General features: G+C 38.0%; 1 protein-coding gene across 1 annotated transcript in view; it reads right to left on the minus strand.

Annotated features, from left to right (window-relative positions):
* Positions 1 to 3,395: 3,395 nt before the first annotated feature.
* Positions 3,396 to 16,741, minus strand: part of LOC144968371 (uncharacterized) — a 15,073-nt gene continuing 1,727 nt past the window's right edge. The window contains exons 2-3 of the mRNA XM_078906655.1: positions 10,535 to 10,723; positions 3,396 to 4,632 (exon numbers count right to left, since the gene is read on the minus strand). Of these exons, the coding sequence (XP_078762781.1) occupies positions 3,920 to 4,632; positions 10,535 to 10,723 (902 nt within the window). The 3' untranslated portion in view covers positions 3,396 to 3,919. The remainder of the gene's footprint in view (positions 4,633 to 10,534; positions 10,724 to 16,741) is intronic.

Genomic DNA, 16,741 nt, shown 5'->3' on the forward strand with positions numbered 1-16,741 from the left:
TAACACCTTCTATTACACTCTCTGCTGCAAACGGAACATCAATCAAAACCTGGGGTAAACGCACCATCACTTTAGAAATAAAATCTAATCAAGTCCTCAATCACGAATTTTACCTGGCAGATGTGACACGTCCCATCCTGGGTGCGGATTTCTTTGTTTCTAACGCCCTGATAATTGATCTAAAAGGAAAACGACTCTTGTCTATGGACAACATTTCTGTTCCACTTAAATATACTAATTCACCCATAAGCCTTGCCGGCCTCTCAGTGCACCCAAGTACTGCATACTCTGACCTCCTTCAACAGTTTCCAGACCTTGTCATTCCCCAGTTTAACTCATCTCGCAACACACACGGCGTGGAGCATCACATAATCACCAATGGGCCACCCGTCCACGCTCGAGCGCGCCGTCTCAATCCAGAAAAACTGACTGCAGCAAAGGCTGAATTCTTCAAGATGGAGCAGATGGGAATCATCCGTCGCTCTAAATCAGCATGGGCATCCCCTCTACATGAAGTTTCCAAATCGGATGGCCAACTGAGGCCTTGCGGTGACTACAGACACCTCAATGTTGTGACCAAAGATGATCGGTATCCTCTACCTCATATTCACGACTTCAATAGCCGCCTTTCTGGATGCAACACCTTTTCCAAGATCGACCTGATTAGGGGCTATCATCAAATTCCCATGGCAGAGTCGTCAATTCCAAAAACAGCAATCATTACGCCATTTGGGTTGTGGGAATTCGTGCGGATGCCATTTGGCTTGAAGAACGCTGCCCAAGCATTTCAAAGACTCATGGATGGCATTTTGAGAGACATACCTTTCGCTTTCGTCTATGTTGACGACATTTTGGTTGCCAGTAATTCACATAAAGAACATATTGAACACTTACGGGAACTTTTTCAACTCCTCTCTACAAACGGACTTGTGATCAACAAGGCGAAATGCGTTTTCGGTGTTAGCGAGTTGGATTTTCTTGGCCACCGTGTGACTGCTGAAGGGATTCTTCCACTCCCGGACAGGGTGGCCTCTCTACGTGACACTGCCCCTCCCACTGACCGTGCCGGCCTTCAGCGATTCCTTGGCTTGCTAAACTATTACCACAGATTTATCCCACACGTGGCAGACTTCCTTGCCCCACTACATTCTCAGGCAAGTGGCAAAGGACAATCCATCGTGTGGTCTGATGACTGCAATACGGCGTTTGAAAAGGCCAAGGAGGCTTTGAAACACGCTGTTCTCCTTCACCATCCCCTACCAAATGCCCCAACAAGTCTTACAGTTGACGCTTCCAACTCAGCTGTCGGTGCACAACTTGAACAAAAGCAAGGTCATAACTGGGTCCCGCTTGCCTTCTTTTCTAGGAAGCTCTCAGCCACAGAAAAAAATACAGTGCGTTTGACCGCGAACTGCTCGCCGCTTACAGCGCTGTCAAACACTTCAGGCATTTCCTGGAAGGTAGGGCATTTACATTATTCACAGACCACAAACCACTTGTCTCCGCTCTCATCAGTCAAACTGACCGCTCGCCTCGACAAACAAGACACTTGTCTTACATCGCCGAATTCACCACTGATATTCAGCATATCGCAGGTCAATTTAACGTGGTAGCTGATGCCTTCTCGCGTTTTAATATTATGACGCCCACAGACTCAGCCATCTGTTCCATTACTGATTTCACTAAACTTGCATATGACCAGGTTCCCTCACAGGAAATGAGTCTTATCGCAAATCTACCACAGGTCTTACACTTGAGAACATTCCATTTGGTTCATCCACAGTCTTGTGTGACACTTCAACAGGCGCAACACGCCCCATTCTTCCAACGTCATGGAGTCGACAAATTTTTGACCAGATTCACGGTCTCTCCCACGCCGGCGCACGGCCCACACAACGCGCCATCAGTCAACGTTTCGTTTGGCATGGGATGAAAAGAGACATACGTAAATGGTGTAAAGAGTGTCATCATTGTCAATCTTCCAAAGTGCATAGGCACACCCGAGCACCACTTGTCGACCGGCCACTACCAACGAATCGATTTAGTAGCCTCCATGTTGATCTCGTTGGACCACTACCCATCAGCCAAGGTATGACTTACTTGTTTACAGTCATCGATCGCTTCACGAGGTGGCCAGAGGCAATTCCTCTTCCAGATGCTCATGCTTCTACCTGTGCTCAAGCTTTGATACACCATTGGATTTCCCGATTTGGTGTTCCTGAAAACATTACTTCCGACCGTGGCGCACAATTCACATCGGCACTTTGGACAGAGTGCAACAGGTGTTTGGGCATCAACGTCAACCGAACAACCGCATATCACCCTCAAGCAAATGGGATGATTGAACGATTCCATCGCCAACTGAAGGCAGCACTGAAAGCCCGGACCACAGGCACAAACTGGTATTCGGAGATATCCATTGTGTTGCTGGGGATTCGTACATCCTGGCGAGAGGACTCTGGCTGTTCCCCCGCTGATTTAGTCTACGGTTCAACCCTTCGTCTTCCAGGAGAGTTTTTGTCGTCGACTGGTCCTGAAACATCTACACCAAAGTCAGAATTCGTTCAGCGGCTACAAAACACAATACGTTCCATGAAACCACCACCCCCCAAGTTTCACGGCCAACAGTCCACATATGTGCCATCCAACCTGGCATCTACTGGTTACGTTTATGTGAGAATTGACTCGCACAGACATCCGCTCCAGCGTCCATACGACGGCCCTTATCGGATTATTGACAAAAGGGACAAATATTTCATTTTGGACATGAAAGGTCGCTCTGAAAAGAGTTCCATCGATCGACTAAAAACTGCACACCTCTCACACTCAGACACTAACATCAGCCACACAACAGCCAACCCAAAACCATTGACATTACCTCATTCAGATGACACGCAACTGAAACGCGTGAATTCGACCCCTGTCACGGGACGCCTGGAGACAACAACTCGATCAGGTCGAGAATCTCGGCTACCACCAAGATTCCGCTGAACAACTGTTGCGCCCCGCTGGGGGAGGGGTAGTGTGGCGACCAGTTATGTCGGTGCTTCGCACGAACATTTGTCTTACATTTTAAGCATTACGACGCACTTCTATTGTATCAATTCAATGTTTACTTCCGTTTTCTTAGTCTTGTACGGTTCGTCCTCTGATCCATACAATCAATCCAAGTTCTGTCAACTATTAAACGTTAACAATAATCTATACACGGATTTTGTTATTACTTTATTGTATCATTACTGACTATTTCTACAGTATAAAAGGTCGGTCGCTCATCGTGCCGAGACGTTGAAGGAGGTGTATGTGTGTGTGTGTGTGTGTGTGTGTGTGTGTGTGTGTTTGACAGGACACCAGATTAATATTGTGGAATCACTCAACCCAGAAGCGTTATGTTATTAATTGTGAGAGAACAATTTATGACTGAGTGTAACTTAGAGTATATACAAATATATCGCAACAACATTGAGTATACATATATATCGCAACAACATTGTAAGTAGATGGACAGAATAATATAACTCAATAAACATGGAAAGTAAGGGGAAAAAAAGTGCATCCTTCTCTAGGGCATGCCACTCTGATATTTGTAAGCACAAATAATATCTTAAACAATGGACTTAATGAATAATAACTATTTAAGCCGTAACCAGAGCCAATTAGCTAATAACAAAGGGGAGCAACTCTATGTATAAGTCCATAACATATGTATACACACTCACACACACACACACACACACACACACACACACACACATAATACATACATACACACACAAACAGCAGGAATTTCGTTTTATAATGAACATAAAACATTTACGAATGTATATATACTTTCTTAGCAGATCATTGTGTATGGCGACTGTAACTTGTTGAAAAGTTTAACACAGTCAACACTAACCAGCAAACTCGATAAGGTTGCTTAAGCACATCGACATGATACAATCTTGGCTGCATGTAAAGTATTTATGGAAATTCTGTTCTTATTTTTTGGAATCCCAATGAAAGATAGCAAAGTAAGCGACTGCATATTATGGGGAACGCACCGTGGTCGTAGCTTACGGTTTGGTGGCTGAAACATAAGGTTGAGTAACACTGAGCGACCTGTCGAATATTCGTCAGTTTTCCCAAGATGAATAGCATTACACTTTCCGGAGCACATTCCGATGTCAATTTTCTCTGGCTTTTCTAAAAATCTCATATCTAAGTGGACTTTCAAATCAACCACGTACTTATGTAAGCGACAAAAATCACTGTCAACTACTTGGGCTTTCGGATGTTTAGATTTTTTCACGGATCTTTTTATTTTTGAAGATTGCCTTGTTATTTTTTTGATCACTGGTTTGATCACTAAGGTTCGGTCTTTCTCTGTGTTAATGTTGTTTTTCTCTTTGAACGCTGCCCTTGCTTTAGCTTTAGCAGCTGCAGTTGATCGTATTTCATCGATAATGATTTCATCCATATTAAAATATTCCAAGAGCATGGAGCCTTTTAAATGGATGAACATGTAGTCCTGATCTATGTTGAGATCGATTTTCATTTTCTCGTTGTTCTCGTTGTCATTTAGATTATGAGGTAACCGGAATACCAGAATATTTCTGTATGGAACTGCACCATTCACGCTTGCATATCTCTCTGAAAAATCAAGGAGGAAAAAAGTTGACAGCAACATAGGTTATAACTATTGCAATGAACATGAATTGATGTCTGGTAAATTAGTTATTGAAATGACCATCTGTTGCTATGGGATAAAGCGAGGTAAATTATTTTTATTCAAATGATCACCTGTTGTCATGTGATTGAGTGAGGTAAATCATAATCATTGAAACGACCACTGGTTGCGAGATGGAGCGAGGTAAACTATAATTATTGAAATAACCATCAAATTATTCATGACATATAACATTCAAGTCACCAAATGACAAGGTTGGTTTATAGATAGAATGCGCTTGGCCAAGGAGTTCACAACATTGCCATCCGGAAGTATAACGGACCAACACACAAACTCTGTGTAACCATGAACTTTTATAGTCTGGTTAATACAGTTTAGTGAGAACAACTCACAAACGCGGATGGCAAAAACAATAACAAAGGCCTGAGTGACGTCATCTGCATACTATCTATAGATATCTAGAGCTTCTCGTGAGATCATGCATAATGAAATCAATGAAAAGGAATGAAAAGATGCCGAACAAAAACAAAACAAAAAAATTCATAGCATAGAAATATCCCTTATCCCATTGAGTGTGATATATTGCTATAATCTACAATCTATAGTACGAGTCTTGGGTTATCTAATCAATATATAGCGCATATAACTTTGAAAATTACGCTAGTTATCGCATAATTTGTCGAAACTAGTAGAATAAACATTTTAATAGTTCTATTTTTGACTCGATACTTTTTAAAAAGTTGTTTTCTGTTTGTTTATTTTTCTGTTCCTGTCACCGAACAACAACCATGAACCAACGCTCGTGTGAACTTTACAATTGCAAGACGGATAAGAAGTAATAATAATAATAATAATAATAATAATAATAATAATAATAATAATAATAATAATAATAATAATAATAATAATAATAATAATAATAATGATAATAATAATAATAATTACTCAAAAGAGAAGGTGTGTTCTGATTAATCATATTATTTCAGTCAATTGCAATGTCAACAGAATAGCTTTTGTCTCCACTACACTTTCTAATCATTTTTTTGGGGTTGTTCTTTAACGCAAACCCTTCGATTTCGGAGTCTGTCGTTCACTATCAACTCCGAGCCGAAAGATTCAGTTGTTGTTTTTTTTTTAGTTTTTATTCACAAAAATGTTTACTTTCGACGATCTTATAGTTTATTAAAGCCACTGTCAATGGCAACAGGACACTTTTTGCCTCTGTCATTCGTAACAGACGTATTTTCTTTCCGAATCGAAGTGCACTCAATCTAAACAATCTAAATCATGAAGTCTTTCTCGGCAAATGACTAAAACTTTGCCAAACTTAGTTCGTGGTGCCGTGATTTTAGTCCCGGATTTGCTTAGTCAGCACACGTGAAATCCGATTTTTTCAAGTCATTGACTAAAGTCAGAGATAGTCAGAGACTAAACGCTTGTCCGCGTTCATGAAAACGGCCCGTGGACTATTCGAAAATCTGAATTTACTGTTATGCATCGGAATCTGATGTTGCAACACCGTATCTCACATGCAATGACGATCGCACGGAAATCCTTGGGCCTCGTTTCGGTCGCGAAGTCGGGCTAATTCATGGCAAAATAATTTGGGACACGGCGAGTTCGTACTATTTTTAAAAATTAATTATGACGCTTTTTATCAATAAATATATCTGAAATTTGGCACGCAAGTGGTAAATATGTCATTTTAGATCATGTCAAGCTGTAAAACTCGTGCAATACTAGTGCAATTAATAAAAAAAACCCGTTAAAAACAGATGTTTGCCATTTGAGTGAAATATTTCTAAAACCATTTTGCCGTAAATAAGTTTATATAGACGTCTATGTACATTTAATCTATTTGTGTTTCAAATTTCATCGGAATATGATAAGCACTTTTCACGTACCACCACAAAACATCAACCCAATTTGCAATTCAATGATTGAGAAGAGGAGACAGCCACCAAAGTTTGAAGACCCATCTTTCTCCCTTTTTGGGGGGCATTTTTTCGTTGTGTTAGGTCATAGGGGTGCAAAGCTTGTCTATCGCATTTTGTCTTACTAATCAGTTGATAATTCGACTTTTTAACAATCTTTGTCCCCTTTGAAATAGACTTGTCCAGGAGAAGACGGAGAAGAAGAAGGAAAAAAAAGGAAGAAGGAGAGAAAAAGAGGAGGAGGAGGACAAGGAAGAGGGGAGAAGAAGAAGAAGAAGAAGAAGAAGAAGAAGAAGAAGAAGAAGAAGAAGAAGAAGAAGAAGAAGAAGAAGAAGAAGAAGAAGAAGAAGAAAAGAAGAAGAAGAAGAAGAAGGAGGATGAAAGAGAAGACAAGGAGGGAGGGGGAGAAGAAGAGAAGAGAAGAGAGAGAGAGAAGAAGAAGAAGAAGAAGAAGAAGAAGAAGAAGAAGAAGAAGAAGAAGAAGAAGAAGAAGAAGAAGAAGAAGAATGAGACGAGGTGGAGGAGTAAGAGTAGGAGAAGGAGGCGGTTGGGAATAAAGAAAAAGGAGAAGAATGAGAAGATGATGTTGATGATAGATTTGTATTCAGATAATAAAGAAATTCCAATTATACGGTACGCATGGTACACAACGACAAAACCCGGTATAATGAAATAACACGGGGTTTGTCATTGTATCGAGACAATGCAAAGACAAAACCGCGTATAACTGGACCCGTGGTTTTTTCGCTGCATCAGCTGATAGATATAGCAACATAAGGTGTTTAAAATCTTTTTAACTTTTTTCATTTTTAAGAATTGGCTTTTAATATTTGGGAGTGGATGCAGGGTGTGATTCTGATCACAATGATATAAAAATGTCTATTTGATCCAATTTCGAAGATACGGAGTTTTGTCGTTGTACGGCAGTATATAATATCTTATGAAATATGGGAAAAGTAAGAAGACTCTTGTTTTGTTTTGTTTTCAACAAGTTGGGAAAAAACATCAATGAAATGGATTGAAAGGAAAAGACAACATTGTATAAAATTTTATAAAGTTTTCATTGCAATATTTGTTTGGTCTGTCGACCATAATTACTATTTTCAAAATAAAACAGAATAGACGATTCAATTTCATTCATTTTGAAAAAAGAAACATAAGCTTTTGCATAACCAACATCGACTAAACGTGCTCAAAGCGCATTACAAGGGGTCCCTAGCCAACTGCAACACATTTATAACGAGAAGTGACGTCTGCTATGCGATATTACATTTTTTCTAACAGAGACAAAAAGTGTTAATGACCAGGAACTCATTTTACACCTAAGTTCGGTGACTGAATGTGAATAAAGAGCCTTACATGGACTCAGCTATGCTCCGCTCAGTCCTGGAATCCAGCACCTGCAGATCCGAAGTCGAGTGTCATACCGTAGATCATATAGCCGCATTTAATCTTCCATTTCATGTTATTTACTCAGTATTCTAAGCACATTAATACAATATTTGATAATCTGAGTTGTCAGCATCTCATTAATCACAATAGATAATATAACAATATTAATGGTCGCCAGGCTCACAACGGAGTGTCTATTCTTACTTACAGTACCAGATTATTAAACCGAACCCATCAATATCTCCAACCTCATTTGGTGAACTTACTAACTGTATAATATAATGAAATTAATTGCTATACTGCCAACATTTCCAGCTCCCCAAAAGAGTGGCGGTATATCAAGATTTACTGTGAAGGCCTATGATAATGAAGTAGGCATGAGGTAGGGGCACACAAAAAAAAAGATGAAAAAAAAAAGAAAAAGAAAAGGCAGTTGTTTATGTAAGCAACATTTTCGCCTTTGACGCATAACATACAAGCCTGCTTCGTCGTAGTGTGCATCTTCTTACATTATTATCCTTCATTCATTCCTCACTATGCTCATGACTGTTGAATCGTTTGAACCCATGGAGGGACAGTTTCTCTCTCTCTCTCTCTCTCTCTCTCTCTCTCTCTCTCTCTCTCTCTCTCTCTCTCTCTCTCTCTCCACACACACACACACACACACACACACACACACACACATACACACACACTTTTTTCTCTCTATCCCTCTACTCCGATGGAGTTCCCGACCTTCCTTAGTGGGTAGGGAGGTACTTGCTTTGTCTTCTATATCCTCATATTATCTGTTTTCCGAATGCTTTCTGTCTTTGTCTTGGAATGATATTACTTAGTTTTGTCCTGACCCTGGCCGGAGTCCTTGGCTAGGATGGAAACAATCGAATGTGTAGTTATAGTTTTGGGAAATTATATTTTTCCCCTTGTTATCATCTCTCTTTTATGTATTTTTTTAAACATATGATTTGTAAACATTTAAGTGTGGGTACTCCTCTTAGTGGGATCTTGTGCTGGTAATGGGTGAGACATTTAATGATCTCAAACTAAGTACACTGATAGCGTGCTCTTGGAATCTACATCTGTTCCATATTTGAACCGTTCTCCTTTGTCTTTCTGTTTTCTCAAGTCCTTTTAATTGGACATCTAACATGTTTTTACTATCCATTTTTTTTCCCTTTTCCTGGCGCTGATATGACCTAAATGTGATGCAAGCGCCGTAAAACCCTTAAAAACAAAAACAAAATCTCTCTCTCTCTCTCTCTCTCTCTCTCTCTCTCTCTCTCTCTCTGTGTGTGTGTGTGTGTGTGTGTGTCTCTCTCTCACTCTCCGTCCTCTCTCTCTCTCTCTCTCTCACTCTCTCTCTCTCCCTCTATCTCTCCTTTTCCTTATTTTCCACCTTCCTAAGCTACTCCACCTCCTCCTCCTCCTCTTCCTCCTCCTCCTCATCCTCCTTCTCCTCCTCCTCTTGCTGCTGATGTTGCTGTTGATCCCCCTTACATACTATTTCAGTGCTAACTCAATGTTGGCATAGTGTATTCTACTGCCTGTCATGCAACGGTAAAGAAAAAAGTCTTTTATCCGATGTAATGAACACATGTTTTCATCACCACCTTTCCCATTTCTCATGTCTTCTTCTTCTTCTTCTTCTTCTTCTTCTTCTTCTTCTTCTTCTTCTTCTTCTTCTTCTTCTTCTTCTTCTTCTTCTTCTCCTCCTCCTCCTCCTCTTCCTTCTTCTTCTTCTTCTTTTTATTATTATCATCATCATCATCATCATCAACAACATTATTATTATTATTATTATTATCATTATTATTATTATTATTATTATTATTATTATTATTATTATTATTATTATTATTATCATTATCATTATCATTATCATTATCATTATCATCATCATCATCATCATCATCATCATGACGATGATGATGATGATGATGATGATGATGATGATGATGATGATGATGATGATGATGATGATGATGATGATGATGATGATGACGACTGAAGCGAATCTGACGATTGTCTATTATGTAATACATTTCAAATTTGCACTTTGCTCGGCGTGATTCGCAATGCTTCACTTATCCACCATCCCCCCCCCCCCCCCCCCCCCCCCCCACCCCCGAAGTCAGCTATAATATTGAACTATAGTTCAATTCCATCAAACGTTTGTACTCGTCCTTTGATTTATTCGTCATTCCCAATATCTTCATGGCCTTTTTAAGTATCTTTAAGTACGTGGTGGAGTAATGTGTACAGTCTTACCCAAAAGCATAAATATTGTTGAACGTCAAAATCAGCCCTACAGATTTGAGTGGCATTTGTATATATGTGTGTGTGTGTGTGTATGTGTGTCTGTGTATGTGTGTGTGAGAGAGAGAGAGAGAGAGAGAGAGAGAAAGAAAGAGAGTGAGAGAGAGAGAGTGTGTGTGTGTGTGTATGTGTGTGTGTGCGTGTGTGTCCATGTATGTCAATAAAAGAATTAAAAGGATATGAAAAGCAATTATTCCCGAAGAAATAGGTGGTAACAACTTACTTCCATTATAAGAAACGCTAACATTTCTTTGACCACTCGTTTTCCCACGACAGCCATTGACAGGGTGGACGTAATAGAAAGGTATCAGGAGTTCTAGTCTGGTTAGAGTTTTTCCCGGTGCGTCTGAGTTATTCACCTTGGTTAGAGCTTCGGGTCTGCTGTAAATCAGGAAACCACGAGTGGCGGATTCTGAGGATTGAGTAAAAAGAAGCTATTATTGCTAATGGACAAACCGGGGGTGTTGTACTGATTACGATAAATAAAGAATCACAGCGATCGTTGATTAGCAGGAACCATTCATTCAATTACCTTTGCCAAATTCAAGACCAAATTAAGAGATCTAAATAGTGTACAATGTTATGCCTCAACCAATGGTGCAGAAGACATCAAAAAGGAATTATGTTGCCAATTGACAAAATGAAAGTCATGGGTATAAAATTCATAAATATCATAATGGGTTATTTGAACGCAAAAGTATGTGCAAATAATAATGGATTTGAAAAATGTATGGGTATGCACGGACTTGGACAAATGAATGGAAATGGAGAGCTCCTGGTAGACTTTATTTTGGTATTTAATAGCTTCGTTGTAGATAAGAGCACCCCCCCCCCCCCCCCAAGGACGTATAAATAACTACTACATGACTGATAATCAAAAAGATCATATAAGTATTGACCAGAATTCCGTAGAGTGAAAAGATGAGCCGGCGTAGCATCAGATTACCATTTAGTTATGACATCACTCCGTCTTCGCTTAAAGAAGACATAAATCTTAAAGAACTGACTTTCTGAAATACAAAAGGACCAGTATAAACATTCTAACTAAACCTATCAAATAAATACCAAATGCTTCTACATATGAGCGATGATGTTAGCCTTTAAAGAGATGTGGCAGCTAGCCAAACAGATGTGGGCAAACACTTGTGAGGAACAGTAAGGGAAAAAGAAAATTGAGCATAAACTTGGGGTGACGATACAAACGCTGGAAAAAAAAAACAAGTCAGGAAAAACAAAAAAGCTGTTGTAAACTTGTGTCGAACAAAGTCAAATAAAGGTGATGCGCGAAAGCAATACAAGAAAAAGGAAGAGGCCGCGAGTAAAAGAAATGTGAAAACATTACGAAATCATAAATAAACTGTCTGAAAAACATAAACAAATTGATTAATAAGAAAAAAATAAACTATATCCAAACCACAGGAACAATTAAATAGTTGGACTGTACTCTTAAACGAACTTTTAAATTGCCAAATGCCAGACAACGCTCCTAATAGATCACATTAAATATAAAAAATGCCATCAAGAAACCAATAAGTGGAAAGACGGCTGGTCCAGATAATATACCTACTAAAGCAATAGAAACAGATCAACTCAAAAACCTTTAACAGCTCTTTGAAAAGATATGGAAAGAGGACCAAGTACCAAAGCGCTGGGAAGATGAACCCATAATAAAACTACCCAAGAAAGGATATTTACAATACTGCACAAATCTGCAAATAAATAATGCTGTCATCAGTCCTTGGAAAAGTTCGCAGCAGGACACATCTTGGGAATGAGATCAACTTTGGATGACAAACCTCGAGATCATCAAGCAGGATTCAGACATGACAGATCAAGCACTGATCACATTGCCACTTTGCGCATTCCTAGAATACAGACACTGGAGTGGAATACATCACTGTACATAAACATTGACTATAAGAAAAGCATTTGCTAGCCTTGACTGAAATATCATATGAATGGAAACTTCTAAGCCACTATGGTATATCTACGATTATTATTTTGCTTATCCAAAACACTTACGATGGAATCAAACAATTTAAGTCTTAAATGGTGGGCCAGACATTTTCGAAGTTAAATTGGAGCTCGCCGGGGATACTTGCTTTCTCTATTCCTTTTAATTATCGCCATTGATTGGATAACGAGGATGCATGGCAACAACTTGTAGACCTTGATTCTGCAGATGACATTGCGGATTGCGCCATGGACATATCTGTGCATTGTACTAATTTCACACACACACACACACATACAAATACACACACACACACACACACACACACAAATACACACATCAACAGATGCAAAATAAGAAAGAGCATGACTGTAACATCGTCAAGAGTTGGTCTTAACATAAATAAAGAAAAAATAAAAGTTTTGAATAACAGGAGCTACCACCAAAAACCCAAGAACAAAGATTTCAAATGAAACACTAGAAGAAGTAAAGACTTTTTCTCTTATTTTGGCAGTGTAGTTGAAACAAATGGTGGTAGAGATAAAGATTCCGCATCAAGAATTGGTGAAACCCGTACAGCCTTTCAAGTCCTGAAGAAAATTTAGAAATCAAAAGATATCTGCGTCTCGACAAAACTATTTTTGGTATAATGTAAAGTCAGTATTGTTATATGGATCATAAACATGACATTACCAACAAATTACAGACTTTTATAAACAAGTTACTGTTTTTCGGGGGCATCAAGGTGTACGGATAAAGTCAGGATTAAGAATGAAGATCTCTGGGAAGCTGCTAACCAACAATCTATAAATATACAAATGTATATGATAATAATAATAATAATAATGATAATAATAATAAATAATAATAATAATAATAATAATAATAATAATAATAATAATAATAATAATAATAATAATAATAATAATAATAATAATAATAATAACAATAGTAGTAGTAGTAGTAGTAATAATAATAATAATAATAATAATAATAATAATAATAATAATAATAATAATAATAATAATAATAATAATAATAATAATAATAACTGGTTGATATTGAGTTCAGCCTGTTTTAACAAAGGTTTAACGATGGTCTCTTTGAACAGGCACGGCACCGTACCTGTGAGGAGCGAATGGTTAATTATATCAGTTATATCGGGTAGTAAGTCATCCAAACATTCTTTTAATAGAGCAGTATAATTAGGTGCCCCAAACGTAAACAATAACAAGTTGCTAGTGATTTTCGTGAGGGACCGGAAAAATTTACGCACAATATAGGTCTCCCAATTTTGTAGTTGTAGGCAATACACTTTCAGTAATGAAAATATGTTTACATAAAATCTAACAGTTGCAGAAATAATAATATATGACTAAATTATTCTGAAAATCAGGCTCCGAATAATTCTCGTTTTGTTCACACCAGCGCAATAATTTGCTCTGGTCTAAAAATAGATAGACTGTAACTTTTGATAAATTTTACCTTTTGTTCCATAAAATATCCATATCTAGACATTATTTGATGCATGATCGAGTATTTATGAATATGTGTTTCTTTTGCCACCTAACAGCCAAATTTTAAAGGTTATTTTTTTCTATAATTTACATTGGAACTTGAGCTGTCAAGACAGGAACATGTGGTTTGCCATGTGCGTCTAGACCTTTGTTTACGTTTGGGGCACCTAATTATACTGCTCTATAGCTATGTGGGGATAGGATCGAGTTCACATAATTTTGATGGACTGATTTGGATCTTAGTACGAATTTTGCTTACTGGCAGTGGAGAAAATTAATTGAGTTCAGAGCCCGCAAACCGTTCATCTTCAAAAGCATATGGTGGTGACAGTTTATCTAAAACTTCTCTTGTGTTAGATTTCTTGTTTTCAAAGAAAGAAGCGAACTCATCTCATACAGGATAGGCCTTAGAACGTAGGACTTAGAAAACCCGCCTGTGCTGCAACACTACAAGACAGGCTCTCACATAGAATCCCCAAGGAGAAATGGATCAGGGTACAAAGTAACTGTTGACGATGGAGCATGGAAGAGGAAGCAAAAAGTAGTAGATACGCATGGAAGCAGGTGGAGAACGAAGCATCATTGATGTTCTATGCTCCGATTGGGGTTAAGGGTTTATGTCAATTAACTCAAGATTATAGAAATCCAGATGGGTTTTGTCTTTTGTGTCTGAAATATGTGAACCAGATTCTGATAATATAATTGGAAGTGATTATGAGTAAAATAAAACAATAAATTGAGTCCAATGTAGTTTAAGAAAACTACATTCATTCTTCTAAATGAGATAATTCAAATAAATGTCACAATTTGGATAGATAAAAGCCAGTTTTTAATCTCTGATTCTCCCTGACATAATGCCGAATTGAGACGATTGGTTTCACATTGAGATATGCTGCTTCAGGGGCATGTGATCCAGTTTTTATCTGTCACTGTTGTAAGAAACAATAATAGCAACTGACCGCGGTCACCTGGAATTAGCGCCAGTTTTTCACAAAATATTTAATATATAGTACCTAGATAATCACGGATAATCATGGAACGAATGAGGGATGGTAAAGCAACAGGCCCTGATGAAATATCTGTAGAGGTATTAAAAAGCCTAGGAGATCTAGCAATTGATGAACTTCACATATTATTCAACAATATATACAATACTGGGAAAATTCCAGAAGATCTCTGTAACTCTATTTTCATAGCAATACCAAAGAAAGCAGGTGCAGTCAGATGCGAAAATTTTAGAACTATAAGTTTAATAAGCCACATCAACAAAATACTGTTGCGTATAATTATCAACAGGCTAAGGAATAAGATTAACCCCGAAATCGCAGAAGAACAATATGGATTCCAACCTGACAGAGGGACAAGGAACGCAATATACCTCCTCCGTGTTTTAAGTGAAAGAGCTATACAGGTTCAGACCCCACTATACCTCTGTTTTGTCGACTACAAAAAAGCTTTTGATAGAGTACGCCACGAAGAAATACTAAAACAACTGCACTCCATTGGCGCTGATGAGAAAGACCTCAGACTCATGCAAACATTATACTACACCCAGCAGGCATCTATCAAAATCGGAAACTCTACAGGAAATTCCATTCCTATTAAGAAAGGAGTCCGTCAAGGGTGTGTTGCCTCACCAGATCTGTTTAATCTATACCAAGAAACAATCATGAGGGGCATAAATAATATGGAGGGAATAAAAGTGGGAGGTCACAACATAAATAATATAAGATACGCAGACGATACGGTACTCATTGCAACATCAGAAATCCAACTTCAAAAGATTGTTGACAAAGTGGTAGTAGATAGTGAAGCCAAGGGAATGGAAGTGAATATCACCAAAACGGAATGCATGGTAATACAGAAAAACCCCGAAAACAACAACACCTGCAATATAACGATCCACGGCGAGCAACTTACCAACGTAGAAAGTTTTAAATACCTAGGTTCAATAGTGACAACAGATGGAAGATGTAACCGAGACATACGAGCAAGAATAACTCAAGCCAAACAGGCCTTCATGGACCTGGGAAACATTTTGAAAAACAAACAGATGTCGTTCGGGATTAGATTCCGAGTCTTGAAGTGCTACGTGTGGCCAATCTTGTTATACGGATGCGAAAGCTGGACTACAAATGTGGTGCTTGAGAAGGATGCAGAGAATATCGTATACTGCACACAAAACGAACGAAGAAGTGCTAAAACAAACATACCAACAAAGGAAACTAATGCCCTTAATAGTGGATCGACAACTATCCTTTTTCGGACACATAGTAAGGAAAGATAAGAATGAATACCTGGCAAGTTGTGGAAAAATACCTGGTAAACGCGCCCGGGGGAGACAAAGAGAAACACTCATAGACCAACTGAAGGGCTTCACCAACCTAACAATCCAAGAGCTGTTTGAAAAAGCAAGAGACAGGGAGGAATGGAGAGAGATAATTCATGCAGTATCCGAAGCCTGGACCAGGCATGGAACCTAGAAGAAGAAGAAGAAGAAGAAGAAGATAATCACGTTTGTCGTTTTAACCACTACGTAGTAGACAAAGACACCTGACAAAATTCAGATGATTCAAACTGACGAGCACTTAGATTACGAAACTACATCGTTTGCAATTAAGTTCGGCGATCTGTGACAGTATGGGCTTTCGTATATCATCATTTATTACACAACTGTTACCTCAGCATATCAAAAACTAGATCTTTGAAAAAAAACAGTGGGTTTTATAAAATATTATAATAGCAATAATAATAATAATAATAATAATAATAATAATAATAATAATAATAATAATAATAATAATAATAATAATAATAATAATAATAATAATAAAAATAATAACAACAATAATAATGATAATAATGATAATAATAATAATAAATAATAATAATAATAATAATAATAATAATAATAATAATAATAATAATAATAATAATAATAATAATATATAATAATAAT

The sequence above is a fragment of the Berghia stephanieae genome, chromosome 1 (assembly GCF_034508935.2).
Source record: "Berghia stephanieae isolate SIO BIC M18660-M18661 chromosome 1, UCSD_Bste_1.3, whole genome shotgun sequence".
NCBI classification, from domain to species: Eukaryota; Metazoa; Mollusca; class Gastropoda; order Nudibranchia; family Aeolidiidae; genus Berghia; species Berghia stephanieae.